A 25,682-nucleotide genomic window follows, 5' to 3' on the forward strand; every position below is an offset into this window, starting at 1 on the left:
TGAAGTCAAAATAAAAAGAAAGAAAATAAATCACACGCTACGGACGCCATCTCGCGGTTCACACCTTGTTTGCACGCGTGGTGTCCCACGTGAGGGTCATTACGTAAAACTCCTTTTTGACCAATCAGCACCAAAGCACTTGAAACGGAAGTTGTAGGAGCCTCGTCCACAAAAACGGTAAACAATCGCATCCCCTCGCCAAAATCGCGGATGCTTTGTGAAAATCATTCAGGTTTCGAGATGAAACACAACTCGAACGTCCCGGCTTTCCTCGCCAAGTTGTGGACGCTGGTCGAGGATGCGGACACCAATGAACTTATTTGCTGGAGTCAGGTAAAGCTGCCACTGTGCGCCATCAGCTCGCTCGTGGGAGAAGCTAACACAAAACAGGTGGCCAGCGAAGCCGTTTAGCGTCGCGAAAACGCAGAGCACCGACCGTCGTCTCGCAATGATTTGAACATTAACAAATTCACGACTTGCACGGGCTTGTGAAATGTCAACGTGCTGTAAATAGAACGCGTTTGTTTTTCATTTTTTGACCGGATAAACCTGTGCGCGACCGGTTAATCGCAGCTAGCAAGAGCCTTTAGTGCGTGCAAGCTTGCTGCTAAATGTACCTCAGCCAACAATCCCTTTCATTTTTACATTTGCACCCATCAAAAATATCATATCTATCTCATCATGGTGTCGGCTCTTTTGAAAGGAGGGCAATAGCTTCCTAGTGCTGGATGAGCAGCGGTTCGCCAAGGAGATTCTCCCCAAGTTCTTCAAGCACAACAACATGGCCAGCTTCATCAGGCAGCTCAATATGTGTAAGACACATTTCCTTGTGATGCAAGTGTTTTGTTTTTTTTAGTCAATAAAGTTTGACTGGTTTTTTTTTCATTCGCCTGAATTAGCGATTCCAAACGTTGGGAGAATTCAGGAAAGACTTTGAAATACCGTACACTTGACACGACGTGGAAATACTATAAAGCAGGGGTCTCTCACGGATGTTTTCATCGTAATGACAGTCCCGACCGATACGAAATCTTAGCAATGCGACACATCCCGGTTGATTGTGCAAAATTCAAATTTCATTCAGATGGCTTCCGTAAAGTGATGCACCTCGACCAAGGCATCGTCAAGCAGGAGAGAGACGGTCCTGTGGAGTTTCAGCATGCTTGCTTCAAACACGGACAGGATGACCTGCTGGAGAACATCAAGAGAAAGGTAAAGTCTCTCGGTATTTGAATGTTCTTGAATTTTGTTCCATAGTTACGTTTGCAGGCGGTGCGGCGCTCGACTGGTTAGCGCGTCCGCGAAGGTCAATCCGGCCTGCCCGCGCGGAGTTTGCGTGTTCTCCCCGTGCCTGCGCGGGGAGAAGAATCTCGCGTTCCCAAAACATGCATGGCAGGCTAATGGAACGCTCGAAATTGGCCCGAGATGTGAGCGCGGACGGTTGTTCGTCCGTGCGTCTGCCCTGCGATTGTCTGGCAACCGGTTCAGGGTGTACCCCGCCTGCTGCCCGGAAACGGCTGGGATAGGCTCCGGCACGCCGGCGACCTTCGTGAGCAGATCGGAAAATGGATGGATTGAAATTATTGGCGGAATACAATGGAATATTTTCTACATTTTAGTTTCATTACATGCTTTTGGATATGTTTTTTTTTTTTTACACTACTGCCACACATTTTAGGTTTCGTGCAGTTACTTTTGACATGTCACAGCAGCGGTATCCAAAGTAGGGCACGGGGGCCATTTGCAGCCCGCCATCCACGTTTCAGCAGCCCACAACATGACCCAATAAAATCTATGTATAATACTAAAAAGGACATCAACAGAAAACCGGTGAGATGAACTCGACAATACAAACCAATTTCTCATCGTTTTCGTGACCGACTTTGGCGCGCTCGGAATTGGAATCTATACGCGGCCCTCAAATGAAAAAGTTTGGCCACCCCCGACATAAACGTTGACTGAATAACTCGGGGTTCCCCGAGGGAAAGGAAGGAGGTACGATCGCCCCGCTGCACATCTGGACTCTGAAGAGCGGCTCTGGAAAGGAGAGACGACCCCAGTGACCGGAATATGCGGGAATCTGCGTTTTGGCAGAGTCTGGCGTCCGTCATCATCAGTCATCTGCCTAAAGGCCTCAAGAGAGCGTATGCGTCACTCGTACGCGCGCCGTACCTCTTCCAATCCTTTGGGAAATCTAAGTTTCATTTCACTATCGTGTCTGGGAAATTAAGATTCAGCACAATCGGATGCACGTGACAATACATTTGTTTTTCCCCTCCCAAAATTGCTCTATGGCAGGGGTGTCAAACTCATTTTTGTCGCGGGCCACATTTTAGTTCGCGTTTCCCTTGGAGGGCCGTTATGACTGAAACCATACAAAGAAGTCGCAGATAAATTTACATTGTTGTTCGACATTTTAGAAAGCATTCTGCAAGTTGACACGTTTGCTCTGCTTTTGCGGGCCAGGTAAAATGACGCGGCGGGCCAGATCTGGCCCCCGGGCCTTGGGTTTGACACCGGGCGGTCTATGGCATGAGAAACTGCTCAAAAGATGACCCGTGTACACCATTGTTTAATTTGTGCCTTTTTTGGGGGGGCTCTCAATTCTGGCATCAAGGTCTCAAACACGCGTCCCGAGGAAACTAAGATTCGACAAGAAGACCTGTCCAAGATCTTGGCCAGCGTTCAGAGCGTTCACAGCAAGCAAGAAAACGTCGACATCAGGCTAGCAACCCTGAAGAGGTCAGTGCAGCCTCCGCGAAGGTGGCCCGGTTGCGCAACCCTCGCGCCCCCCCCTTCGTCTACAGCGGCTTGCCAAACTCGGGACCTTTTGCCAAATTTCAGGCTTCAAACGTCGAGATACAAAATGGCACCAAGCGGAGCGCAATTTGGAAGCGATTTAATAACAACTCAAAAGTGGGGCCGGAACCGCGTTCGGGCGAAGAACGTCCAACTTTGAACATGGGACGGCGCTCCGCGAGATGTTGAAAGCTTGGCGAAATCTCTCCCGTCTTCCGACTCGATCTCTTGGGCCGTTTGCTCCCGCGTATTCTCGTGCCGGCCCTCCGAGACGAGATTACGCACACGCGGGCGGACTCCGGTGGTCATCATCGGTCGCGTAGGCCGAGGGCGGATCATTCCGAAATGGTCGGGGAACGAGTCGGCCGGGCTGACGCGAAAGGGGGCCCAATCCTTTGGCGAGCCGCCGTAACACGCCGCCTCCGATGTTTGTCACAACTCGCCGCCGTCCCGACCGACTAAGCGGACCCGCCCGCCGCTGGCTTTGTCCTGTAGGGAGAATGAAACTCTGTGGACCGAGATCTCGGATTTGAGACAGAAGCACGCCCACCAGCAGCAGCTCGTCAAGAAGGTAAAACGCCGATCTTTACTCGGACCGAAACGGACGTCCTTTCTCCTCGCTGACGGCTGCTTTTTGTCGTCGTTTTCTTCCAGTTGGTACATTTCATCGTCACGCTGGTGCAGAACAACCACCTGTTGAATCTAAAGCGCAAAAGGCGAGCGCCGTCAAAACGTCTCCGGCCCATCAAGCCAATTTCAATATCGCGCAGACGATCCGAGGAAATACAAAAGCCCAACTGAATTCATTTCGACCCCGAGCGGTTGACATCTGACGTCTCTTTTTGGCAGGCCAATTCTCATGAACAGCAACGGAAAGAAGGCCAAATATTTCCACGAGCTCTACGATGACAAAGTGTGCGTGGAGCAGGTCGGTGCCGGCCGCTTGAATATTTCTTTTTTTTTTTAAACACGGATGCGTTGCCGGCGTTCGGCGGCACCGGGCGATATATCAATCGGTGCCGCGGGGATATCCCGCCAATGCGGATGGATGAGGTGTTTCAGTCAAACCTTTTACGAGGCGCTTTGTTTTTTTTCCCGACCTTTTAGTCGCCCGTCAGCAGTCGGAATAGCGTGAAGGCTTCCGAGGCGTTAGATGACGTCATCATCTGTGACTTCACCGAGAATGTCGTCGAGCGGGCCGCCGACATCACAGACGGGTCGCCCAGAAACGAGCTGTGGTGAGCCTTCTCATCAATGGCGGTCGAAAATGGGGTTGAATACCCTCACTTCCCGTCAATCATATGGAAATATTTGCGCAAAAAAAAAAAAAAAAAAAGTGCGAGGCGGCCAAAATTGTATGCGAGCTTTTCACCGCGTCACAAAGGGCCATTCTTTCGTCCGTTATTCATCGCATGTCCTTCGACGCCCGGCATTGAACAGAAATCGAAACAGACGTGGACTCGGAAGCGAGCCGTCAAAATGGCCTCGTTGCGATTCGCGGCGCTGACGGCCGTCTTTCAAACGCCCTCAGCGATGTCGAAATAGTGGAAGTAGATTTGGACGCCCGCCCGGCGCCGGAAGCCGAGGCCTCGGAGGCCGGCGCCGCCTGCGTGGAAGACGGCGAAGCGGCGGGACGGGCGAGGAGCGGCGCGTCCGAGGCCGACGGACCGACCGGCGGCGGCGCTCTTCAGCTCAATAAAGCGTCCGGTCCGAGTCTGGAAGACCACGTCAAGATGATGGACTCCATACTCAAGGAAAATGGAGCCATCTCGCAGAATATCAACCTCCTGGGCAAGTAAGTGTCTGCCATCGCTCGACGCTCTTCTGAGCGAGGGTGGGCCGATGACGAGGTCATCAAGAGCGGACGGCGTTCCGCGATCGCGGATTTTACGAGCCCAAAAAAAAAGTGACGTGCGTTTTGTACTTCAGGTGGGGACTTGATCCACCACCGACCGGTAATTCCTCCACTATCGCGTCGCGTCCCCGACCGCCGATTGACGCTACCGCCGCACGTGGCGTCAGATCTGACAAAACGATGTTGACTTCATAAAGCGGAATTATTAGGCGCGATTGGTCCGTTCTTAGTCGTTCGCCGTGTTCTTCTCGTCTACATTTCTTGCGCGATACAACAAAACTGTCGAATGTGAATTTAGAAATACTGACATCATGCCTACCGTGCAGCTAATCCTCTTGTGGTGATGTTGTGACCCCGTTGTCAGGCTTGAGCTCATGGACTACTTGGACAGCATCGACTGCAGTCTGGAGGACTTTCAGGCCATGTTTTACGGGAAACCGGGCATCGACGTCGATCCCTTTGAGGTAAAAAAAAAATAAAAATGACAGCACTCAACGCAACGTCTTTCCAGGGCCCTTTCCAACAATCATCGCTGGACACGGAGCCAAAAGAATTCGTACGGCACTCGATGAATAACAAAGACGGTCAAAAGCGGAAAAACTGCGGAAAACTCTAAATCGAGTCTCGTGCTGGGTCAAAGGTCAAAGATGAAAAAAAATGAGTTTGAAAGATGGCCGGCGAGGGGGCGGCAACGGAAAAGGCTGCGTCCCCTTTCGAGCCTCCGAATCATGTCTGATCCGCAGACCTGAGGCAGCTTCAGAGAGGCTCAGGTGGGGCCACGGGCCGCTTCAAGATTGTGCGATTAGTTTTCCGATCTTGAAAAGAACTCTCAAACGCTAGGGATGCCAGAGTAGGTGTTGCGTGCTCCCTCTTTGAGTACCAGTCGACAGGCGAGCAGCGGCGTTCTGGAGACGCTTTCATGGAGCATTGGCTGGCTCCAAAGTCATCCAGCCAGAAGGCACGAATGACCCTTTCAAAAGGAGGGGCTTGACTCATTTAGCCAGCTGCCAAAGGTGAAAGAGAGACCAGGATCACAGCGGCCTCCGCGACACGCGCCGTGCACACGTTGGCAAATCCAAAGACTTGCGGCATCAACGACGTATCCTTTGGAACGCGTGATTTGCTTTGCAAGTTGCTGACGCTTTGATTTTCCAGGAGAGCGCGTCCTCCAAACAAATCCCGACACAAGTCGACAGAGGCGAGCGGGTGGAAAACTGCACAGGTGAGCGGGGCCGCAGAGAATACGCGACGGGCGTGCGCTCGTCCTCTCGGTTGACCGCCGGCCTCGCCGCGTTTGTGTTCAGACAAGCGGCTGATCCAGTACACTTCCTGTCCCCTGTTGGCCTTCCTCGACGGCTGCGCCGCCCCTGCGGAATCGGAGCCGGGCGGGGGGAGCGGCGCCTCGGCCTCCGCCGCTTACGTGGGCTCGGAGCCCCCGTCGGAGCTGATGGACGGCGGCGCGGAGTCGAGGCCGCCCGGTCGCAGCTCCCTCGTCCGCCTGGAGCCCCTCACGGAGGCCCAAGCCAGCGAAGAAACCCTTTTCTACTTGTGCGAATTGAGTCCCGGCGGCCCTGACGCCATCTGCCCCGAAATGGACGCAGTGTGAGCGCAGAGGCCACAAGTGTCGTTTTGCCCCCCCCGACACCGCGTGGCCTCCCCTCCTCTCGCTGCGGTTTTGCGACTTCACCGGCAAGGCTTTCACACTGAACCGGTTTACAGACAGAAATGAATAAGCTGATATTTGGGGGGGGGGGGTTGTTTTTTTGTTTTCAAAACCTAATTACTGTAGCGTGTTTCGTGAAACTCTGTTGCCGTTGTCAAAATTTGCACTTCTACTACCGGCACACAACAGTGATATCTGTCACCTGCGTTTCCCTCCCGTTACCGGAGGTCGAGCCTCCACGCGCTTTTGGCTGCGACCGCGAACCAACGAGCTTGCCGCGCACAGTCCGCAAACGGGGCATTTCTCGCTTTTAGAAGCCGGGGGCGTTTGTCTTGCGTTCTGCGAAAGGGGAAGCCTTTTCTTTCGCGCGTGTGTTGAAACGTTCAACGGGTTTGTTTTTGATCCGAATTGTTTCCGGCTTATGTTGGGTGGAAGCGCATGAAAGTCTAACACAGACTGCGACCGGTGTAAATGCGCACGTGTCCGTGCAAAAGATAACTACAAGACACCAGTGTCTCGAACACCCATAATATGCTTTCCTGAGCACATTGGCTGTATAAAATATCACTGTATTTATTCTCGTTTGATTGTTTTTTTCTTTCCCACAACAGCTGTCATAAAGCAACATTCCTGATGTTAGCGTCACAGTTGGCACGCTTCCCTTTGAGTTCCCTTGGACTTGTTTTTTTTTTTTCCCCCAAATTCTTGACAACTGGAACAAAGCTAATTGAATGAGCGCTTGGGATATTAACGACGAAACAAGTTTCCTGCGTGATTCTGATTAGAAAAACAATGGTCGTCTCGTACCAAATGGAGTGTGCGGAGCTGCGTAAAGGATGCGCGCTGTACGAGAGCCGAGATCCGATAGATAGAGCTGCATCTTGAATTTCACGTTCGTGGATTATTTTTTGCGACGGTATTCCAGGTGAATGTTGTCAAATCGACCAGATGAAGAAACAATGAACCGGTTAAATAGAGCGGTCATTTAATTTTCGGCTTAAAGAAAATTAACACTCCAGCGATGAGCCAGCGAGTCAACATATTTAGATAAGTGTCGGCTGTTTCAATTTTTAAAAATGAGCATGAGTCCTCGAGGCCGACTTTCAATATAAAGCTCTTCTATAGGATCTCGGTACCTAAGTCCCATGCGCGTATGTGTGTGACCTCATGACCTCAGGAGTTGTTTTTTTTTTCTTGACTCGAAATGTATATGTTGTCCGAGTTGTCGAGAAAGAAATGGGAAGCTCGTTTGTTTTTAGAGCGTTCGGTAGAATGTTAGGAACTGACCGCTTGTATTTGGCCTCCCAAGTGGATCAGCTGTTTGTTAAGCTCTTTGGTGTCCACAGTTTTCAACATGGGATCAAAAATGTCTCATCACCGATTTAAAAGTGCCTGCGCCCCGAGTTCGTTTCCCTCATAAGCATCTGTTCCATCAGATGGCTCTTTGTTGTTCCAAAACCTTTGCAGTCCAATTAAAGTCTGGTGAAACTAAAAGTCTACTCGAGTACTCCGTTTTTGCAGTCAGGTGTTGCCAATTTAGCGATTTTATCATGATACTGTATCGAGCAAGTTTTTAGAACCTCTAGGCACTTTTCGTTCGTGTATCATTCTTACCGTTTTCAACATGGAGCCGGTGCTTCCGGCAGCACCCACAGGCGGCCCAGTCCTCTTGCAGCACTAAAGGGGGTTCTGGGGAAAAAAAAAAACAATGAAACTGAACGCGGGCCTGGCATCAGTTGGCATAACTTCCCTTGAGATGTGTTCTATTATCCCTATTTGGTACCGTTAGATTGTATGCAAAAAAAAAAAAAAAGTTTAAAATATTCATGTTTCATTGTGATCAAAACAAACTTAAAACTGGGTCACTTTTGCAGGGCCAAACCAATAAAGAAAAAGGATTGGAATGAGGGGGGGGGGACAACAACAAAAAACAATAATCGACAGAAGAAAGTTCAGTTGCAATTCTAAACATATTTAGGGTGGGGGGGGGGTTACTCACCATTTGTCTCTCCCGTGAAGTTCTTCCTCTCTTCGAGCGTCCATTCCAACATGCACCTGGTCTATTATGCAAATTAGACGATGACAACGACACAATTGAGCGATTTGTAGGACAGCCAATAGCTACTTTCAACTTCCGAAGACGCTGCAGTTCTCTGAGCACCCCATAGATGTCAGGCTTGGTCAACGTTTCACTTTCATCAAGTCTCATTGGGAAGCAACGATTTCTGTGTCTTTTTGCAATGAATGTCTCCAAGGAGAAACGTTGCGAGCGATGCGTGAGAAGAAAGGAAAGGAGACGAAGGCGGCTGCAGTCGCCGACTTTCCAATCGGGTATTAAACTTGGGCAAGGGAGGCGTGGAGGAGGGGGGGGGCATGGATTAAGGGGGGCGCGCAAGCGTGTTCATCTGTCAATCAAAGCTCTCGATTGGCTCCAGCGGCCAGTCTCCCCCCCCCCCACCCCGGCCCGTCTCGCTCACCTGAGCTCCGGTGATGGCCGCGTGCATCCCCGATACAGTATTAAGTTCCAGAAAAGGTGGTTAGGGACAGAGCTTGTTCAAGAATTCTATTTATTTAATACGTCTATAAATAAGGAGAGGAAAAAGGTGAATTCTTCCTTGAGTGATCATAATCGGTAGAGGAATACTCAACATGAAAAAAAAAATCGTACACACCACGTCAAAATCAACATGACCGACATGTGTCATTTAAAGATCGATTTTTAAATGATTTAAAAAAAAAGAAAAAGCCATTTCCACTCATCAGAGGTTGTTTTCTGATTTCACTCGGAGAGTGTCGGTGAAGTCTCCAATCCAGAACACAACACGCAATGGATTAGTCTGAAAAGTCCTCCATTCACGCTTGGGGCTTCGCATGCCTCGGTTGGCACCTGCGCTCCTCAATGGCTCATCATGTCCAAGGTGGACCATTGAAGGCCACTCCTGCTTCCCTCCCACAAATTAGACTTGGCGTCCGTCCGAATGAAGATCCGGCTTGACTCCGCCAGTCCCGTGTGTGAAATCGGAAAAGCCCGAGCTCGTAAGGCTAACGGCCATTCTTCTCCACAACCGGTTCCTTTTCTGGATTCTCGGCCCCGTGCAGTGCGAGAGTCCGACCGCGGCGGCAGAAGGCTGAAATGAAAGTGCTCCACGGCGAGCTGCCAACACGCGATAAGCAAGTACAGTCGTCGATTTCAAACTTTGAGATGACTGCGGAGTCGTCGTCGAGTCGCTGCCTCGTCGACTAATCGTTTCGAGCCCCAACGTGGACAAGAACTCCCAAGATTTTTGAAAATTTTTTTTGCCATCTTTGTTATGATCGCAGGAAAAGGGAACAGGCTTAGCGCGAAGGACTCGGGGTGGCCGTCCTCGTGGCGCTAAGATGTCGTCGTCTTCATTGTGGTTGCCCTCAACGTGGTGGGGACGACACGGGAGGTGTCGCTGCTCACTGCAGTTGAGCCACACTGCGCTCGAGCGGTCCTTTTGATCTCTTTCGGCGCTGCCGGCAAGTCGTTGCGGTCCGACGACGACTTAAAGCTGCATCGTCAAAGACGGATCAGGAGCCGGGCTTGACCATTCTGACGGAAACGATCAAAGGCTCCACGTCACACATCTCAAATGATGATGACGATGACGGTCAGGTCAAATCAAAAAGGACCACCGTGGAGAAACGCAGGGAAAAGGGAAAGAACCGAGGGAGGCCTACAACTGGGTCACACACAACATCGCCGAGCGAGCACGTGCCAGAGTCGACCGCAAAGCAAAATCGACTTTGGGAACGCAGTTCCAGCATGCGCCAAGTCTCCACACTTTTCATCCATCGGGGAGACTTACCGCGACACGTGTCCTCGACGTCCGCGCCGCTGCTTGCAACGGAAACGAGACAAAGCGAACGGTCGCATTACGCGGGTCCACAAACGCACGCAAAAGTTCAATCCCAGCGGTCCTAAATTTTCGTCGACCAAAGACCTCATTTCAATTTCCACCCAAAATGAAAAACATGCTGCGCCCTGCTGGAATGTTACCTTGACAGATGGTCCTCCACGCCGTCGTCCGCGTCCTGGAGACAAAGAAAACAGGAAGTAAATCCATGCATTGCTTGCATTATTCCCGGCTTTTGACGTTCATCTCCTCGAGCTTGTCACACACGCACGCACGCACACACACACACACCAACCGTTTTAAATACATAAAAATGCCGTCTCATTTATTAGTGGCATTAAAAAGGCACTTGTGATTGTGCTGCCATCTAGCGAGGAACACTCGTAGTTGCATCTGCTCGCTGCTAACTTCATATAAGGTATGAAAGGCCCCCCCCCCCCCCCCGCATTCATTTCATTCGGAAAATGATCGCACGATTACCACAATCCAAAAGTCAGCATTATTCACAGCGTTGGCTTTAGTTACTATTTCAGCCGAGTTCATTGCCACGCCAGGGTGTAAACATTCAGAACAGCCATGGCCGCTGCGCCTCGTACAGCGGCGGGAAGTCAAAGCACTTTCTTTCTGGACTCAAGTACGGTAATTCGCTTACGTTTCTGACGTAAAAAAAATGATGTTGTTTGAAGTGCGCCAACCTACCCAGGAGTCGTGTCTGATGGGTCGCCCCCGATGAGGGTCGCCGCAAGGCGACGGCGAGCTGATGGACGTGGACAGGAAAGGCCGACACGGCTTCTTGTCCGCGCCGGCGGACGCGCACGCATCCGGGCCGCCTGAAGATGCAGATGCATGGGTTAAAAAAAAGATCGCGGGTGGACCTGGACTTACCAGAAACTGGTTGATTTTCGGCCATCTTCCCCAACATCAACGTAACCCAAAAGATCAGCTACAATGATTTATTCCGATGAGGGGATGTAGATTTGGGGTTTGAGTCCGAGCTCTATTTTTGAATATATGCGAGTCATGCTTGCGTATAAGTGATGGGATGAGCCAAGCTATGAAAAAACCTGAGATGTATCCTCTGAAAAATATGCTAATGAGTTATCGCAATGAGAAAAATAATGAGCACGGGTCCTAATTGTTTCTTTCCATCATCTCACCTGCAGGAAGACGGTGAGCGTCTGTTGCCGCCGTGCGTCCATTACCGCCTGCTGCGCAGGAACAACTTGCGTTTCTTGCCTTTCTGCTTTTATCTACAAATAGAAGACACACCCCAAAAAAAAAAAAAACCCTAAATGTGAAGACGATGGTTTTATTACGACGGTTCATTTTGTCGACATTCAAATGACCTTGTTGCGCAATCTCCCAAAGATCCAGAGCTACTTTGAAGGCCTGTGCGACTGTCAGCGTCACAGCTTGAGCCTGCACAAAAAAATAAATATATATATGCATTCAGTTGCATGATCAATATTTGAAGTCGGATAAATAAATATGCATGTGTGCAAGGAGATAACACACGCAGGTGTAAAATGTGTTCTTAATTGGGCATCATCGCCATTGTGGGCGCGGAGTATAAAAGTGACACCTTGACTGGGTGGAGCCAAAGCTCTGAAGTTGCCACGCCCTTTAGGCGAACGTCAACTTGACAGCACCACCGTATGTACCTGTGGTAGTGTTTTGTAATCCCCCCCCCCCCCCCCCGTCAAACCTACAATCTTCTTCTTTTGGCAGAGGAAGGCGTGACACTCCAGCGTCTCGTTGAAGGCACTCTGAGACACGTATGCAAACACCTTGTCCTGGCTTTTATCTGCTGTGCAGTAGGAGATTCTGGACAGAAACGAGGGGAAAAAATATATTTAAACAATGCCCGCATCTATAAGCTCGTGGTTTCATTATGCCGGAAAAAAAAAAAAAGGAGGCATATCATTTGGATAATCACTTGACGAGTGGACTGCACTCGTGTGCGTTCAATTCCCACAAGGCACCGTGTCAGCATGTTGGCGGTGGAGCCGCCGCTCATTTATAGCCTGACTTCAAAGAGTCCGACGCTCGTATTTCTTTTCCTAATCATGCGCAGCATTGTGCCGAGGCCCAAACAAATCAGGGAAATTTGCATGAAGCAGCCTCCTCGGCGGCGCTTCACTTGCACCATTGATGACGAGTGACCCACATAGCAAAGCTAACGGCACTAACTTACGATAAAGAAACACGGCCTTCGTCGCACGTTGAGACGGAGAACGGCCTGGTTAACATCCATCAACATACATATGTCGTCCCCCCCCCCCCCATCTGTACGCCCGAAGACAGCTGGAATGGGCCCCAGCACGCACGCGACCCTCGTGAGCATGAAGCCAATCAGAAAATGATTTGTTGCCAAGGCTGCATTTGTAATCGGCACAATGGCTCAATCTGTTGTTCTTTTTTAAAATAAAACTATTTCAACACGTACCTCGAGGCACCGTTGCCATTGATTATTTCCAAACACCGATCACCTGTAGATGGAGACGTTTTCGACCAGGTCCGCCGTGTCCGTGTCCGTAATGACGATGCCTTTCGGGGAGACCGTCAACGTTACTTTGCGGAACTTCTTAGCGCCGGCTCTGGCCTGAGGATTCCCCCAAAAAAAGAAAGAAATTCTCAGTCAGAAGACTGCCGCCAAAGCGCCAACACTGCACCATGTGTGGATTTATCAACACTGACAAGTGAGAGCAAAGGAGGGAGGGGTCGGGATGAGGTGGACGTGTCATTTGCAACCCTGAATTAGTGATTGGACGGGGGCTTGGGACGCAGGCGGTGGTTGACACCCCCCCCCCCCCCACCCGCTGACTCGCCTCGGGTACTCCATCTGGGCTCTTGATTTGTCCGTAGTGCTGAGCCAGCAGTCCGGGAGGGCGACTGTTGACCTGCTTGCGACGCCATTCGTTCACCGCTAACGCCGGCACTATGGGGGGGGGGGGGTTCTCCGTTTTGTTTTTTCCCCCCGTAACACCCACAGGCGATGGAAATAGGATGTGAATGGCTTTAAAAGGTGAATCAAAGACCACCGGTAGAAGCAGGAAGGTCTTTCCAAGGACACCGAAGGCCCCCCGCAGATTCCAATGAAATGAATGAAAACTGCAAAGCGAGCGTTTCAATGAGCACAATCGTGCATGTGCTAAGCGCTAACGGGCGCATTTTCAGGCAGGATAAGAAACAATCTTATCACATCCGACGAGCACATTCTTTTTTTTCTTGAAATCACCAGTTCCCATTTGGGTTGATGTGTTTCCAAGGGAACAGATGGAGACAAGTGTGTACTTGCTGCTATAAATTAATTCCAACCTAATCCGAGTGTTGGGTGCACTCTCTCGCGGACGCTCGCGTGCGTGTCCGTGCGTAGTGAGCGGGATGGGGGGATCGGGACACATAGGGGGGGGGAGTCCACCGGATGAGGCTCCACCACCTCAACTTGTGGCGGCAGCGCTGTGGCTCAGTGAAGTGGTGCACAATGGCCGACACACTCACTTGTTGTCGAATGCAATGCGACCGTTTACTGTCACAAACATCGCTCAGGAAATGACCGGTCAGCGGTAGAAATTTCTCATATGGTGCATCGCTAATCATTAGAAAATGTAACGCGGCCCCCATGGAGTGAACGGCGAACATCAACGTACAAAACGACTTTCCTCGCGGCGTAATTGCAAAGCGATGACGCGTGGCCATCAAAAGCTCTTTCTCACGCACCATGGTAACGATCCTGCGGATGGCAGCGGCGGCCATGTCCTCCCCTTTGGGCTGGCCCACCATGGTCATTCCCAGGTACTTCACGTTGAACGCCATGCCCTCCAGCAAAGTCTCTTTGGTGTCCGTCCAGTTCTCCGGGAGCTCTGTAGACGCAATCAACAGATTAGGACGAAGAGATCCCGCACGCGGCGTAGATCGAGGGAGCAACGGCTCTTGGGAGATACCGGCCCTGAACGGTCGACGCAGGCTGGGCCGGCCGTCACCGGCGCACGCGCGGCCTCCCGCTAGCTCGCACCGGCTAGCTCGCACCGGCGCCTTCCAATAACTCTGAATTATTAACTCGACTTCAATCGCGCCTGGCCGACCGCTTGGATGCCTTTGATGTTAGCCCGTGTGAGCTCACGCCCGCTTGACAAATGCGGCACGTCGAGTCCTGCGCCTCCGCAGAGCTTCGCGACTCTGCTCGGAATCAATATTTGCTCAGGAACGTTTAGAACATGCTGTGTGATAGGGGTCAAATTTTTGGATGCCGATTTGGGAGAAATATCAGTCCGAGTTGTAGGCGACCTGCCACCGGCCCTGATTAAAAACGATACAAATGCTGCAATCCCAAAACGAGATCCTCCTCCTTGAAGCAGGAAGTAGTCGGCAGACCCACGACAAGAAATATGGTGCCGCGGGTCAGAAATCGTCCACGCGGTGCCGTCAGCCACTTGTTAGGAGTCTCGAGGCCCCCGACTGACAAGCCGCCGCCCGCATGCACATCCCCCACCCTCGACACAGAAGATGATTAGATTCTCTTTGCGTTGACATTTTTATTCATCGGAGGGGACTTTGAATCTGGGACACCACCTTGATGGTGGAAAATAGGCCATGCGTTGAAGAATTCATTGCCCCCCCCCCCCCCAATACGCCTCTGACCAACTAAAGACTGTATTAAAGAGCACCGGGAACCTCGGAGACGGAGCCGAGCAGCTGCTCCTCAAATATTGACAACAATAACAATGGGAGCAAACGGCGCGCGTTGCCGGGCAACCGCATCCCCAACAAGCCAGACGAAGCAAAGCACATCGTTGAACGTCTTGGCAAGAGCATCACCGGAGCGGCGAGCGGCCCGAGTAGCTAAGGAGCGGCACGTAACGCCAGCCGAAGAACCGACCGCGACGACGACGCACTCGGATCGTGACATTCATCCACCCGGGGAAAGACAAACGCCGCCATCGGTATTTGCAGTGTGACTTATGCAAATGAGGCTTGGGTGACATTTTGTGATGCAGCCTCTCGAGCAGTAAAATTGACAACGTAGTTGTAGTTTTTGCGCAAGCGTTACTTGATGTTTTCCTTGACATGGCAAACAGGATTCTGCTCAAAGTTTCCGGCATAAAAAGGAAAGCGGCTCAGACTAAAGATATTTCAAAGAACTTGAATATTTAGCTAGTAACCTGAGCTCAAGCCAACAGTTTTTTAATGTTGTGTTAATTTCTCTGCTCTGTTTGACCTGGACTCAGCGGTCGTTTATTTAAAACAAAGAAAAAGCAGCTGATTTTTCCCTGCCATATCAATGTTACTTTGACCCCAAGGAAACTTTTATTTTAACAAACACGACATCGCTTGGATGCAAAAATCAAACAAACAAACCCCACACTATTTAGCCGGTTGTACCATTCGCCGTGGAATCTCATCTGCCAGCTCCTCGAGAGTCACTTTTAATCACCTCTAACACATGTGTGACACTGACTTGGCCTCATTTGAATTTACACGCGCGGCCACATGCCGGCAACCAGCTGTCGCGATTCTTTCTCCCTAATTGGCTTTCAGTGGAGCCTCTGGACACCGACAATGTCAGCATTTAATCGGTGCGTTTGCGCTGTGTGCTCCTCAGACACACAACTATCTTCTCAGTCTGCAGGAAAAACAAAGAGACAGTGATTTTGCAGATAACGGAGTGAGGCTGCTGGCATTTGTTGCCATGGTGATGACGTTTACAATATACATTGTTGAATTATTTTATGTTGGTCAGTTTTACAGTAGACTCATCACACACACGCAGTCTGACTTACTTTCGTGCTTGGAAGTTCCCCGCGTATGCCGCGGGACGCCGGGGCTCTTGATAATCGCCCTCCCGGCGTTTTTCAAGGCGTCCATCGACGACGTGGCCGCTCAACTTCCGTCAGGTGGACGTTCCCCCCAAGGTGGAGGCTCCGCTCGCCGGGCAGGCGGTGAGTGGGAGGGAGAGAGACCGCCTCCTCGCCTCGTGTCCCGGTTTGGCACTCTCGAGGTGTCCCGCTTCCTCCCTGGTGCCGGCCAGCAACGACGTCTGACGCTAAGCAGAGCGACACACTATCCGACTCGTCTCGGGTGTTGAGGGCGTGTCTCTCCAGGATCGGTAGGCGGGCCCCCAAACTTCATCCCTATTTATTCATGTTGTCTTTTTTATTTTCTATTCTTTTTCAGTTTTTTTTTTGGGGGGGGGGTATCTGAAATTATTTGTAGATTAAATGCAATAGTGTTGATGGCATTACATTTTTTTAATAGTCATCATAGGAAAATACTACATTAAATACGTTTATTTGAATTGATTTAGAACAAGGTCGCGAGTGCTATAGCTTTCTTTTTTAAAATACAATAATAATAATAATATAATGACTGAAAAATAAATCACATTCAAATACATTTCAATGGAGCATTTAGCATCGTCTGCCTGTTAGCGTCCTCTGGCGTTTTCAGCGAGTCATTGCAGTCCATCGTACTCGTGGGCTTTGTGTGTTTATCATAAAATTTCAAACGCATGTATTAAAATGATGACTATATTGTAATTATTTCATATATATTTTTAATTCGACATATTAGTTTTTTGTAGTAATTGTTTAGGTCTTTTAATGCACTGTATGTACATATATGTTGACATGTACATGGTTTTTTTTTCTCAAATCAACAGATGCACAAACATGCACTGTAACAGTGTCTGACATAGTGAGATATTTATTAACCCATCATCATTCCGTCACACTCATGAAGCGAAGCAGTGCCTGAACAGTCACCTTATTATTCCTCTCGTTTTATTCGTGGAGTGTTGGCCAGAGGTCGTGGCATCATCATTCTCATCATGCTGCTGCTGCTATATTGGTGGTGTCCTGTGTTCATTTCCAAGCATCTCGATCCTGCCCGTCAGATATACGCGACACACACTCGACTAAGTGTGCGTGTGTGTGTTTTAAGGTGGAAGATGAACAGACAAAAGTCGTGGACAAAAGTCTTGGGCCAGGTCGCTTGGTTAATGCAACATGTCTCACCGGGAGACATCGGCTTGATTGTTCTTAGTCCGTTACGTTAATAAAATCATTCGGAGGACAGGGAATGTTTTTCTTGCAATGAGGGTTGGACTTGTACTCGCCACGTGCCCCACAACTTTTGTCCACGTGACTTGTGACTTTGCCGCATTCTAAGAGCCACAAAGTCACCTTCGCCTGCCGTTTCACGCTTGAGCGGCCCGGCTTACCTGTGCCTGCTCAGCATTATATCCTGATAGATGTTATACCTTGTATAGTTGGGGTGGGTGGCTATAAAATCTTGCGAGGGGACGCTTTTCTTGTTAAAGGGGTGCTAAATGAAAGAATTAGCCCAACAGAGAAGACGAACATGCTTAAATGTCACTGTGAGCTTTCACCACAAAACGGAGGCTCTCCGGATTGCTGACAACAGGGGTGGGCAAACTTTTGCACTCAAGGGTCGCCATTTGGATTTTTAGATGGGACAAATCATTAAAAGATTGGCGGCGTTCACCTCCAAAACGTCCGAACAACCAAATAACATTTTGTTCTCATTTTCAATTCAATTATTTAGCAATAATGCAATTAAGAACGGCTCAATAAAGTCCTTCAATGAGATACGAATGCACAAAATTTCAGGGCTGGAGAAAAAAAATCTGACATAACGTCATGATGTCGTCAAACTGATGTGCTAACAAGTGAAAGACGGATATGTGAGGAGGAGGTCATTTTTTTTCCAAGTCTGCCTTGACTGCCTGCGTCTGTATTTTATTCTTCACAATCAATCAGTGAACAAAAGATTGAATTAGATAAATGTACGGTATTAAAAACATGATTAAAGGACCCGGAGGGCCATATGGGACCCCGGGCCACACTTTGCCCACCCCTGCTTTGAAATGACAGACACACTAATTCACGCACGCACACACGCACACACACACACACACACACACACACACATCATTCATTAGTGTCTTCCTCACACTTAAAGGCATCTGGTGGGAAGGGAGCAGAAGTCAGCCATCGGGGTCCGTCGTTCCCGTGGCGGGAGTCATACGTCTTCCGATTCAAAGACGGGGAAAGCGTTCCCATCGGCCCTCGCCGAGCGCCCCAGGGACTCTGTCGACAAACTGCGGCTGGAGAGGACGCTGCTGAGGCTGAACTGGCGAGCGCCTCTGGGCTGCCTCTCGATCTCCACGCGCACTTCGATGTTGGTTCCGTCCCTGCGGCCGCAGAACAAATCAAATGAAGTCAAGACATTGCAGTGGTCTTGGCCGAGCAATGTTTTTTCAAAATGCCAAATTTAGCTAGCTGGGGGTCCGGGGGGGGGGGGGGGGCACAACATGTACTTTGAGCTCGCAATCACGTCATCCGACTAACGGTCTGTATCTGGAAAAACTCGGATCTCAAGGCGCCGACTCGTACGACGTCCCACTACCGAGTGACGCCGTTTACCTCGAAGCACCGTCGCACTCCGATCGTCCAGCCTCTCGGGGGTACCCGTGGCGTTTGGGGGACTCCTCGGCCGCGTCAGATCCGGGTGTGGCGCTGGGGAGTGTGGGGGGCACGGGAAGTGCGGGGCCCGCTTCCTGCGCGCTGACCTCCCGCACGCTGGTGTCAGCCGGCGTAGGGCTGCTCTGAGCCCGCCAGTGGTCACTCACCATGTGAGAGAGAAGTAGATCTATGAGGAAAACAACACAAGGGAGTTAAAGGAGCGGTCCCCAACCACCTGGCGAAGGGCCGGTTTGGCACCAAGCTGTACAGACAGATGGGAGAGAAAAAAAACAAAACAAGCCATTTTCAAACAGACATTTAGGTTGGCTGTTGCGATTGAATGCTTGTGCTCGTGTCTCCCGTTGTGGGTGCGGCAGTTACCCGGGGGCATACGATGCAATGGGAACAACTATTCCTACGCACGCGTGAAACGGTTCTCGGCGAGAGAGGAGAGAATCGAAGTCTCCTCTGAAGAAATCTTTTTGTGCGCCCATCGTTTCATCCTTAGCACTTCATTCAATGATGTTCTTACTGCCGACGGTGTATTTTCGGGTGCTGTTTTCTTGAGCGCAACTAACTTTTATTGGGTGTTTCGGGGACGGATGAACCGGACGAACAGCATTTCCGATTCATTTTGAGCGACGAGCCCGGTCACGGAGCAAATGAAACCGCTATCTCAAGGCGACACAAGATGTACTCGCATACGAGTGCCGATGGAAAACGAGCGTCACTCACAGCCGGCGAGGTCCTCCAGCGTGTCGGGCGCGTCGGCGGGCGGTCGGCACCAACCGTTCCTGCACAGCGACATGGGCACCACCCCGTACACGTACGTCAACATGAGCGGCACGCCCACGCCTGCGCACATTCACCACGTTGGTTTTGACTGCGTTGCCACGAGGGATCGCGTCAAAGCGACGCGCCCAACGCCCTTTTCTCACCTACGGCGACAGCCGCGATGACGGGCGACACAAACACCGACATCATGACGCCACTCGCCACCGTCAAGTAGTGCTTACTTCCTGAGATGTTGTTTTTCTTACAACGGCCGTGGACCTGCAAACGGGCGAAACGGCAAGGCCGTTTAACCTCAAGGCGAGCGCCGGGGCTTCGCTGCGTCGGTGAAAACCCGTTTGCCGTTCTCGACGAGGAAGGAAGTCATTTTCATCACAAGGCGACGGGGTTCTCGCATCGACGGCAAGGCAAGCGGAGCGGCGCGTACCTTTCGGCCCATGTAGATGGGGATGCCCACGATGATGACGGGGATGGCGAGGCCGGCGACGAGCGAGATGACCACGGGGGCGCCCAGCAACATGCCCACCTGCCACAGAACTTTGCGTGTCTGAGACCACGGCTTCTTGCCCCAGAACGTACACCCTGAGGGACTGAAGCGCAAACGCCAGGCGTGGGGTCATGAGACTTTTTGGTAGGTCTATTTATGTTAGCCACAGCTATTCGATTTCGGGGGCTAAACATGCGCGTTTACCTGAGGTAGTGCACGTCGGTGATCTCTTGCATGCACAGCCAGCAGAACTGACAAGCGCACACCGTACAGTTCATGCGGTTACAGCTGCCGTCGTTGGTCTTCATGATGTAAGCGCCGCAGCGAGGGCACGGCTTGATCTCCTCCGCATCTGCGTCGGGGGGGGGGGGGGGGGGGAACGTGTCAAAAGTCGAGCTTGTGTGCTAGTCGTTGAGCTAGCGCTGTCAACGTGGTCACGGCAACAACACGGGCTATTTGCCTGCTTGTTGCAAGGTAGATTAGAGGCACGATCCTCGGTGCGGACGATCGTTGCGACGGGATCGTTCACAATTGGCGTGATAGGACGTGCGCACCTCCTCCGGGTTCTTCACTAAAGACGTAGAGCGCAGAAGCGTCCTCGCTGCCCAGCCCTTGGTGCGCGCGCTGGCGCCGCGCCTGGTCGCAGGTCTGGTTGGGGTGCCACAGCTGGCGACAGTGGTAGCAGAACTCGGCGTCGCAGCCGTCACGCCCGCACTTCAGCTTGGGACACTCGGCGCAGCCGTATGCGATCACCGCGTAGCTGTGGACCAAGGACTACGAGTTGCTAGGCTGAATTTGTGGGTTACAATCCATTCTTAAGTGCATCCAGATCTCACAACGGTTCTGTATTCATTGTGAAAATGAACTTGTTACTAGGCAGAAATTCAAGCCTCAATGAATGCGCATGTACCGTTCAGGCTCCCTTCTGTCCTGTCTTAACTAAAGAAATTTAGAGAAGGCGGACCTGCAGTCCGGTGCGGGACACCAGCGCGTGTCCGGGTCAGCGGCCAGGAAGCGCCGCAGGTGGTACTCCTCAAACCTCTCCAGCAGCGCCGGGTCATCCAGGATGGTGCGCACATCCAGAGGCGCCAGGGCCTCGGGACACTGCGGGCAAGCGATGCCCACGCGGCTCTCGGAGATTTCGATGCGCAGGTATAGGCGCAGGCAGTCGGCGCAGGTGCGGTGCGGGCAACTGAGCAGTGTGGGGAAGCGGCGCCGCGGCTGGCTCAGCAGGCACAGCGGGCACTCCTCCAGGTGCTCGTCTGCCGCCGGCTGGTCCCGGCTGGACGAGGACAGCGACAGGACATCGGTGGCGCCGGTGGGCCGGCTGGACACTGCCGACGCCGCTGCGGCGCAATCCTCCGCCTGCGCGGCACCGCCGTTGCTGCTTTCTGCTCCCGAGAGTCTCCAATCGTCAGAGTCTTTGGTCGTCTGATCCTAGGCAGACAAAAACACGCGCTCACGCTCTTCGAACGAGAGCCCGACCTCGTCTTGAGCTCTTTGATACCCTAACCCCATCTTTGAAACCTTTTTTTTTTTTTTGCAATGAACCAGTGAGTAAACCGACTTTGTCTGCGGTTAAGTCACGACTGCAGGTGGAAGTTGGTCGCGGCGCGCCGACTCCGGTTGCTAGGCAACCTCATTGAGGCAAATTAGCAAGTCATTAAATCAACACACTAATGGATTTGGGCTGTAACGGGCGCAGGCAGCAGCTGAGCCACCCAAAGTTAATCATCGACAGCCTCGCTCTCTTCTTACGCTCCCCTCTTAGCGTCCTGTTCCAGGACAAATGGTCTCGTTTGAAACGTGCCTTAGAAACAAAGGAGCATTACGCGAGAGCACGACACGTTAGTGTGGCGCTCAAGGCCGCGTCATGCGAGACCAGAAGTCACCCAGACAGACACCTGCGGAAGTACAGACTGAGAAAAGACCAAGACCGTAAAAATCCATGATTTAAAGTTTGACAAGGTCTCTGCCGTTTTAGTGAGCGGAAGTATTTTAATTACAAAAAAACATGTTACAGTTCCAATCCAAATTCCAGGTCCCAAATTTAGAAGGATCTGCCCTTACCTGGTGCGGCAGTTGTTGGCTGAGGGTGAGCGTGATGGCCACCTCCTCTTTGGGCCGAGCCTCAGCGGGCTTTTCGGGCCGCGCTTCCGATTTGGGCTTTCGACTGAAGAAGTTGAGGAAGCTGAGTGGCCCCCCCGTCTGCTGCTTGGGCCTCTTCATGCTCGGCGGCTGGAGCGGCAACTGAGGACGAGCGCGGGTCTGCGACCATTAGCGCCAGCGCAGTGTGTGTGTGTGTGTGTGTGTGTGTGTGTGCATTCTCACAGTAAGAAAGGGAGCGATGGTGATGACCAAAAGGAGGTGACCTCCGTCACTAAGGGAACATCACCGAAACTGATTCATGGACAGCTTTCTTCTTCCACTGGATTGTACTCGAGTACTTTTAGGCCTCCTTTTCACAGCAACTGCAAGCAACAAAAAAAAAAGTTATTCAAAGGAGGTGGTTCGCAATTCTGCCAAATACAACCACGATAAATGAACGGTTTGCCTTACGTATGACCATTTTTAATGAATGAATTACCTTTGATTCATGAACACATTTGAAATCAAATGAATATGTAAAAATGATTTAAATACATATTAGAGCAGTACTGAAGTTATGTCTGCCATCTAGTGGTCAACGGTGGGATGATCCTCTCAAACTACAAGCTATTCGCAGGGGAAAGAGAAATTGCCCATCCCTGCCTGTAAATGAGGGTTCAACATCATTGACCGAAAAGAGCCAACGCAAGGCTTGATAATAAACAACAAAATGACAAGTACAGATGGCAGCATGACACACGCGGCATCTGCCACAGCCACCAAACGGAAGCCGCCCGCCGCGTGTTTGGAAGGCCGTGCAATCTGCCGAGAGGGAACGGCCGGATCGTTTGCGCTTTGGAGTGCCGCGACGCCTCCCCCGCGCAACCCTGGCCGGACGGCAGCGCGCAGCAGCAATGCGGCTTTTCGCGAAGGGTGACCCCAGACTGCCCGCGCGCGCACGCTCAGCGGCATCCTCTCGCACGCGGCTGCGGAAACCCTCAATAAAATCTGTTGTCAAGACCACTTTTTTCTTTCTTTCTTTTGCCGTTTGTTTTAACACCGAGTAGAAGTACGTGTGAGTCGTGTAATAGTACTTTATCATGCCAGTCAGTCTTGCAATTCTGATGAATATGATTTGGGGGTTTTTAAGAAGCCGCGCGCACACACACACACACACTCGCGCACAAACGTTGTCTCAATGTGAAACAGACTTTTTATTAATCTCGGCGACATTGCTCACATTGATTGGACGACTGACTGAAGCGATGGATTAACACATTTTTAATGGAGTAACACAATTACTTAACACATATGTAATTGGCTGGATCAAACCGGCGGATGTTTTGCATTTCACGCAAAATTGGCGATTGATCGTGATGTCATAATTTGCGCAACTCCTTTTCAAACAAGTGCCAAATTGTGCCCCCAGAGTCTGAACACTAGGGGGCGCAATGACAAAGGAGCGACAACGATCGGAGACAAAGAAGAAATAAGAGCCAAAGGAGCAGTTTCTGACAACGCTTATCTACGATCTCAAGTTCACAATCGGCAATGAAATGAATGGAAATAGAATTCATCTATTATCGGTACTCCCTCCCCCGCACGACACCCAAATGTGTGTTTATTTCCGCAATAAAATTGCAAGATAGAAACAGTAAAAAAAAATTTTTTTAAGTAAAAACATCTGCTATTCACATAACCTGTCAAGATGTAAAATGTGTGCACAAAACACAAGTGCACCCAACGCGGCCTTGCTTCTTCTTCCGTGGGGGTTTATTTTGCGGATGACAAACCAGCTTGACTGTGCATCGGCGCCACCAACTGAGACTGTCTTGGCACTGCAGGGAAACCAATACGAAGTGGTGGTGGCCGAATGTCAAGGCAAGGCTCGGACCTGCGTGCGACACGGAGCTTCCTTTCCAATTTACACAGCAAATTGATGGATGACCAGTTCTGTTGTCGGAAGTCGCGAAACGCCGTTTTGCCTGCCTGGTGTTGAATTTCCGAACGGTTGAGGCGCGTTATTTAGCAAAACGCAGCCTGCTGCGGTGCGGTTCACGTAAGCGGACTTCACGTGCAAGTCCGAGCGGGGCGTCGCGATGGCAAGCGAGGGAGTGGCGCTTTTCAATAGCTCGGCACGGAAAAGAGCCCCGCAACGCAACAAGATGCCACCGAAACATGGAGAGCAAGATGCATTACGTAAACGGCTTCCTACCTCGCTGTGCGCGGCGCATTACACAAATGGCTCCTCCCCTAAAGCAGCATGGAAAATCCTCAGGCGGTGTCCTCCCCTTGCCCGCTCTCTCTCGCTCTCTCCCAACGGCTGGACGCGCCGTGAAGCCGGCAGGTGCGGCCCGCTAAGAGCGCGCAAGGGGTCGACGGCCGGGCAGGAGGCGACGCGAACCGCGAGGCGCGGCGAGGAGATGGTGTGCCTCGGCCCGGCGTGCACTTGCTGACGACGGGCCCGGAAAGGGGGGGTGGGGGGGGGCACACTGCGGTGACATGGACCAATGGGATGACGCAGGAAGCTGAGGGTTCTCCTATTCATAAACAATACAAATAAGATCAAATAGAGGGCGGCCGCGCTCATGCAAGCACCGTTCGTCAACAACACGCACATTGTTCCTCTATTTTATTCTTTTTGTTTGTTATAAAACAAATATGGTATTCAGCTAAGGTTTCTTATCCATCCATCCATTTTCCGAACCGCTTGATCCTCACTAGGGTCGCGGGGGGTGCTGGAGCCCATCCCAGCTGTCTTCGGGCAGTAGGCGGGGGACACCCTGAATCGGTTGCCAGCCAATCGCAGGGCACACAGAGACAAACAACCATCCACGCTCACATACACACCTAGGGACAATTTAGAGCGTTCAATCAGCCTGCCATGCATGTTTTTGGAATGTGGGAGGAAACCGGAGTACCCGGAGAAAACCCACGCAGGCCCGGGGAGAACATGCAAACTCTTATTTGTACCCAAAATGTTTTGTTTATCCTTGCACTCCTGTGTGGATCAGATCAGTTGTTGTGATTAATATTTGTCAACAGTGGACCTGTGCAGCCCTTCGAGACTGTTTTCTGACTAAAGGCTATTTAAATAAATTAGACATTACTTGAGAAAAACACCATTACAGAAAGTTCAAAGGACAATCAAGGTTTTGGCCAACACAGTGGTTTGTGAAGATAAAGCAGGAAAAACACGTACACGCACACACACACACAAATACCGACTTTTGTTACTTATTGGCGTCATCTGGCCATTCAAATTAGATCCTGTTCTTTTTAAAAACATGTATTTTAATGCGCCAATTAAACACTGCATTCTCTGACCTTAGTTTTGTCATAAAACGATTATTATTTTCGACATGTTCAAACGACGGCTTGCTCGTTAAATTACCCCCTCCTCTGCCACGACGTAATGTCCCGTACAGATTTCGATCGTTTCAAAATAAAAGCTTGTTATTTGCCAAATAACTACGACAGGAGTCTGAAGAAACCAATCCAGTGAAACGTAGAATTGTTATAAATTATGTCTATACAAGACAACAATTGAGATGTGATTGTTATGCCGGTCATTAAAAACGCAGTATTTAGCCAGCGCATTCATGCCGAATGCCGAATGTTATGCCCCCCACCCCCC

The 25,682-nt window shown here is 50.9% G+C and overlaps 3 protein-coding genes across 5 annotated transcripts; 1 reads left to right on the top strand and 2 right to left on the bottom strand.

The window, feature by feature from the left end:
• Window positions 1-122: 122 nt before the first annotated feature.
• Window positions 123-7,816, top strand: hsf2 (heat shock transcription factor 2). The gene is made up of 12 exons (XM_086100725.1): window positions 123-333; window positions 704-812; window positions 1,085-1,212; window positions 2,618-2,742; window positions 3,295-3,370; window positions 3,454-3,515; window positions 3,649-3,727; window positions 3,907-4,037; window positions 4,331-4,594; window positions 5,019-5,118; window positions 5,810-5,876; window positions 5,959-7,816. Exons 1-12 carry the CDS (start codon window positions 211-213, stop codon window positions 6,258-6,260), a joined length of 1,566 nt encoding a protein of 521 aa, XP_085956851.1. The 5' UTR covers window positions 123-210; the 3' UTR covers window positions 6,261-7,816.
• A 1,050-nt stretch (window positions 7,817-8,866) lies between these two features.
• LOC147187373 (low density lipoprotein receptor adapter protein 1-B) lies at window positions 8,867-16,275 on the bottom strand. 3 transcript variants are annotated; one of them, XM_086099789.1, is made up of 10 exons: window positions 15,976-16,275; window positions 13,916-14,058; window positions 12,685-12,797; window positions 11,905-12,019; window positions 11,542-11,614; window positions 11,353-11,445; window positions 10,895-11,025; window positions 10,339-10,373; window positions 10,148-10,179; window positions 8,867-9,891 (listed from the first exon to the last, which is right to left on the bottom strand). In XM_086099789.1, exons 1-10 carry the CDS (start codon window positions 16,058-16,060, stop codon window positions 9,845-9,847), a joined length of 867 nt encoding a protein of 288 aa, XP_085955915.1. In that variant the 5' UTR covers window positions 16,061-16,275; the 3' UTR covers window positions 8,867-9,844. The 3 variants fall into 3 exon arrangements, with proteins under 3 accessions (XP_085955915.1, XP_085955916.1, XP_085955917.1); XM_086099790.1 differs by having other exon boundaries at window positions 10,148-10,176; window positions 15,976-16,274; XM_086099791.1 differs by lacking the exon at window positions 10,148-10,179.
• Window positions 16,276-16,881: 606 nt separating this feature from the next.
• On the bottom strand, window positions 16,882-25,625 carry LOC147187374 (E3 ubiquitin-protein ligase RNF19A). Its single transcript, XM_086099786.1, has 11 exons — window positions 24,261-25,625; window positions 22,289-22,428; window positions 22,028-22,207; window positions 20,922-21,394; window positions 20,512-20,717; window positions 20,162-20,309; window positions 19,898-20,060; window positions 19,617-19,731; window positions 19,414-19,533; window positions 18,640-18,865; window positions 16,882-18,407 (listed from the first exon to the last, which is right to left on the bottom strand). The coding sequence occupies exons 3-11, from the start codon at window positions 22,184-22,186 to the stop codon at window positions 18,236-18,238; spliced, it is 1,782 nt and encodes a 593-aa protein (XP_085955912.1). The 5' UTR covers window positions 22,187-22,207; window positions 22,289-22,428; window positions 24,261-25,625; the 3' UTR covers window positions 16,882-18,235.
• Between the last annotated feature and the right edge of the window lie 57 nt (window positions 25,626-25,682).

The sequence above is a fragment of the Hippocampus guttulatus genome, chromosome 20, assembly GCF_054856545.1.
Source record: "Hippocampus guttulatus isolate MCC_2025c chromosome 20, RoL_Hgut_1.0, whole genome shotgun sequence".
NCBI lineage: Eukaryota > Metazoa > Chordata > Actinopteri > Syngnathiformes > Syngnathidae > Hippocampus > Hippocampus guttulatus.

What these genes read in the sequence shown, in the direction of transcription:
- LOC147187373 (XM_086099789.1), bottom strand. Translation starts at nt 16,060, where the DNA reads ATGGACGCCTTGAAAAACGCCGGGAGGGCGATTATCAAGAGCCCCGGC. An exon ending in CGCTCACCGTCTTCCTGCAG is followed by an intron (nt 11,026 to 11,352) that starts GTGAGATGATGG and finishes CTGCATCTTCAG; the next exon opens with GCGGCCCGGATGCGTGCGCG. An exon ending in CGTCGAGGACACGTGTCGCG is followed by an intron (nt 9,892 to 10,147) that starts GTAAGTCTCCCC and finishes CGTTTCCGTCAG; the next exon opens with AATGGTCAAGCCCGGCTCCT.
- hsf2 (XM_086100725.1), top strand. Translation starts at nt 211, where the DNA reads ATGCTTTGTGAAAATCATTCAGGTTTCGAGATGAAACACAACTCGAAC. An exon ending in AGCAGCAGCTCGTCAAGAAG is followed by an intron (nt 3,371 to 3,453) that starts GTAAAACGCCGA and finishes GTTTTCTTCCAG; the next exon opens with TTGGTACATTTCATCGTCAC. An exon ending in TCGCCCAGAAACGAGCTGTG is followed by an intron (nt 4,038 to 4,330) that starts GTGAGCCTTCTC and finishes AAACGCCCTCAG; the next exon opens with CGATGTCGAAATAGTGGAAG.
- LOC147187374 (XM_086099786.1), bottom strand. Translation starts at nt 22,186, where the DNA reads ATGAAGAGGCCCAAGCAGCAGACGGGGGGGCCACTCAGCTTCCTCAAC. An exon ending in TAGTGAAGAACCCGGAGGAG is followed by an intron (nt 20,310 to 20,511) that starts GTGCGCACGTCC and finishes CCCCCGACGCAG; the next exon opens with ATGCGGAGGAGATCAAGCCG. An exon ending in GAGTGCGACGGTGCTTCGAG is followed by an intron (nt 18,408 to 18,639) that starts GTAAACGGCGTC and finishes CTGCGGCCGCAG; the next exon opens with GGACGGAACCAACATCGAAG.